The sequence below is a fragment of the Morone saxatilis genome, unplaced genomic scaffold (assembly GCF_004916995.1).
Source record: "Morone saxatilis isolate NCDOM2014 unplaced genomic scaffold, NCSU_SB_2.0 Contig14, whole genome shotgun sequence".
In the NCBI taxonomy this organism is placed as follows: domain Eukaryota; kingdom Metazoa; phylum Chordata; class Actinopteri; family Moronidae; genus Morone; species Morone saxatilis.
The window spans coordinates 320,299-323,193 of NW_023339696.1; the positions used below are offsets into that span (position 1 = coordinate 320,299).

Genomic DNA, 2,895 nt, shown 5'->3' on the forward strand with positions numbered 1-2,895 from the left:
AAAATAATCAGTGAAGTATTCCCCCGAGGTTTCAGCACAAGACTTATAGGGTATTTAGAGAGCAGCAGCTGCAGTTCTGATGCCAAAAATGGTGTTTGACACCCCTCAAACCATGGAATGCACACCAATTCGCTAGAGGTACTTTTACCACTTCCAGAGTTTAGGAATACCCTGGATTTTTTTTTTAAAGAACTTCCCTAGACCGCCCTCTTCAGTCTTGTCGTTGACCATCAGCACCCCAGCTGGTAGTTTCTCGCGTTTAGATGGTTGTGAAACATATATCTACCTAAGTGTATCAAATATGTAGCGCACTGGTGTATAGATGATATGCATGTATTATGGATCTATGCTAAGAAAAGACAACAAGTTTTGTTTAATGAAGATATCTTGAACTAAAACAGGAGACCAGCGCGCCAACTAGCTCTGCTCACGTCGGACGCAGAGAACGGGGTGAACGGTCCTTATGCTCCATAGTAACGCAATGTTGCATACTTGGCTGCTATTCAAACAAGTAACTTGCATGAATGAAGGCGTTTTTATTAGAAAAGCGACATTATTTGACGTAATCTGAGCTGTAGTGCTTCGCGTTAAAAACCAGCAAAACTTGAGACACAGAGAGTATTTATTTTGCCACGATGTGGAATCTGGCGGCACAGCTATGCTCGGGTGTGAGCAGCGTTGCATAGCAACAAGACGTTTCGTTTCACATATATTCTGGGCGAGATCGTGAAAAATTTTCACAACACACAAGCACAGGAGTATTACTGTACATTCAGCTGAGTGATATTATGAAAACTAAAATGCGATATGTTTCGTAGAGAATGGTAAGGTCAAAACACGATTTTGATGCAGAAACTAACTCAAAGTATTTGATTTTTTTTCACTAAAAATGAGAGAATGTCCGCCATGTTTTTTCGTCTCACGGCCGGGAGTTTCGAAACGCTGCATGTGACTGCTGGACGCAAAACAATATGAAAAGAATAGGCAGAAAAAATGTAACAGTGATACAATTTAAGGGCCATTATTGTAACCCCTCTACGTTTTTGCACTTTGGACAATCGTAGCCAGGTCAACGTTTTTATATGAGACTGGGTTGATCATTGAGTAAACTGACAACCCCTGACTAAGTGACATATTTTTTGGATATTTATATCCATACTTTTATGGTAAATGGTAAATGGACCTGTATTTACCATTGTATAGCGCCTTTCTAGTATCCAACCACTCAAAGTGCTTTTACACTACGTGCCACATTCACCCTTTCACACCCTTTCACCCAGTGATGGCGAAGCCCATGGAACAGAAACTAACTCATTCATACACATTCACACACTGATGCACAGCATCAGGAGCAATTGAGGTTCTTGCTCAAAGATACTTCGAAACGTTGTGGGAGGAGCCGGGGATCGAACCAACAACCTTCCGATTAGTGGACTTTGACTTACTGCCTCTGAGCCACATTTATATTTTTATATATACTTAATGCATAACAATAACAGTAGAGAACACCTGATAAATTGTACAATGAACACAAATAATCAACATGATAACTGCAGGTAGTAATTGGATTTTTTTCAATGTCAATGTTTATATCAAATACATTTTTCCTGGAAAAGGCAAATCGTGAAGAGCTGTGAAAGCTGTGAAAGATGTTTTTTCTTATCTTTGTAAGAGTGCTCTCAACCACTCATAGAAAACTAAACAAAGAAGACCTAAATCAGTGGGTACTAACAAAATAAAAACAAACTCTGGAAACAAACAAAAATAAGAGAAAATTTGTTCATAGATTGCTTCCCACACAAGGCCTATTGTTCCTCTATATTTAACAATAATCAAGGTAACAACCATTAGGATGTACTCAGCCAACTTTTATTCTTACAGATTTTTAGTTGCACACCTCTGAATCTGAGCACAGACAAATGTATATGTCTATTCAATACAACTTCTGATTACGGATGTTTAGAACATCGTCCAAATTTATGAAATGATTTTTGGGGATTATTGATCGTTTATAACTCATGCTCATTGATCTACATTTTTTTAAGATAATTTACAAATGTCAGTAAACATCATGACCACTTATGAAATAAATTCAACCTTTACAAAGCTCCTGTTTGTTTGCTAACCCTAACCATAAAAACAAAAAAATTACTCCAAACTTAAATCTACTCTATACTGAAATAAACCAGTGTATGTACGTATGTATGCACTCCCTTGAATCACACTCCTTCCAGTTTCTCAGTTTCTCTTGCTAGTTGAAAGCCATATAAAGCATAAAATACTTCTGAAAAGGTGAATTTTCAGCTGTTCTGGGTTGGATGTGTGGCAGAGTACCTGTGTTCACCAGAGGACAACATCTTCAACGTAAACTTCTCACGCTTCAAGATCAGGGACCTGGGCAGTGGAGCAGTCATCCTTGACATCAAAAAACACGGTCCAACAGGTACTTTTTCATCTCTTTGTTCTTTTTGAACTGCTGAATCTTATCAGGAAAATGTAAGTCTAAAGCCCTGAAAGAAGCTCCATTAGTCCTGACAGCCTACAGGGAAATGTATTATGTATGTATGTTATGTATGTTATGTATTATGTAATGTATGAACAACACAGGCTGCTGAAAATGTATGTGTACTATAATAACTTGATTAGCTGTTTTGCCGTCTGTCTGTTTGATTGGGCCCAAATCCCCACATGAAAAATTTGGAGCAAACCTGAACCAAGTCTGACCATGGAAACAACCTGAATTTCTAAATAATAAAATAATAATAATAACTAAAAAATGTATATAGTTTATTGCACGCTAAAGTAAACTACATTGTGCATATAATATAGTGCAAATTATTATCAAAACTAATACATAACAAAATTACTCATTAATCACAGTTGCGTGTATTATTA

The 2,895-nt window shown here is 37.2% G+C and overlaps 1 protein-coding gene across 1 annotated transcript in view; it reads left to right on the forward strand.

Annotated features, from left to right (window-relative positions):
• Nucleotides 1–635: 635 nt before the first annotated feature.
• The window catches only part of unc119.2 (unc-119 lipid binding chaperone B homolog 2), a 3,705-nt gene continuing 1,445 nt past the window's right edge, over nt 636–2,895 (forward strand). Inside the window, exons 1-3 of the mRNA XM_035654949.1 lie at nt 636–666; nt 830–865; nt 2,330–2,443. Of these exons, the coding sequence (XP_035510842.1) occupies nt 636–666; nt 830–865; nt 2,330–2,443 (181 nt within the window). The remainder of the gene's footprint in view (nt 667–829; nt 866–2,329; nt 2,444–2,895) is intronic.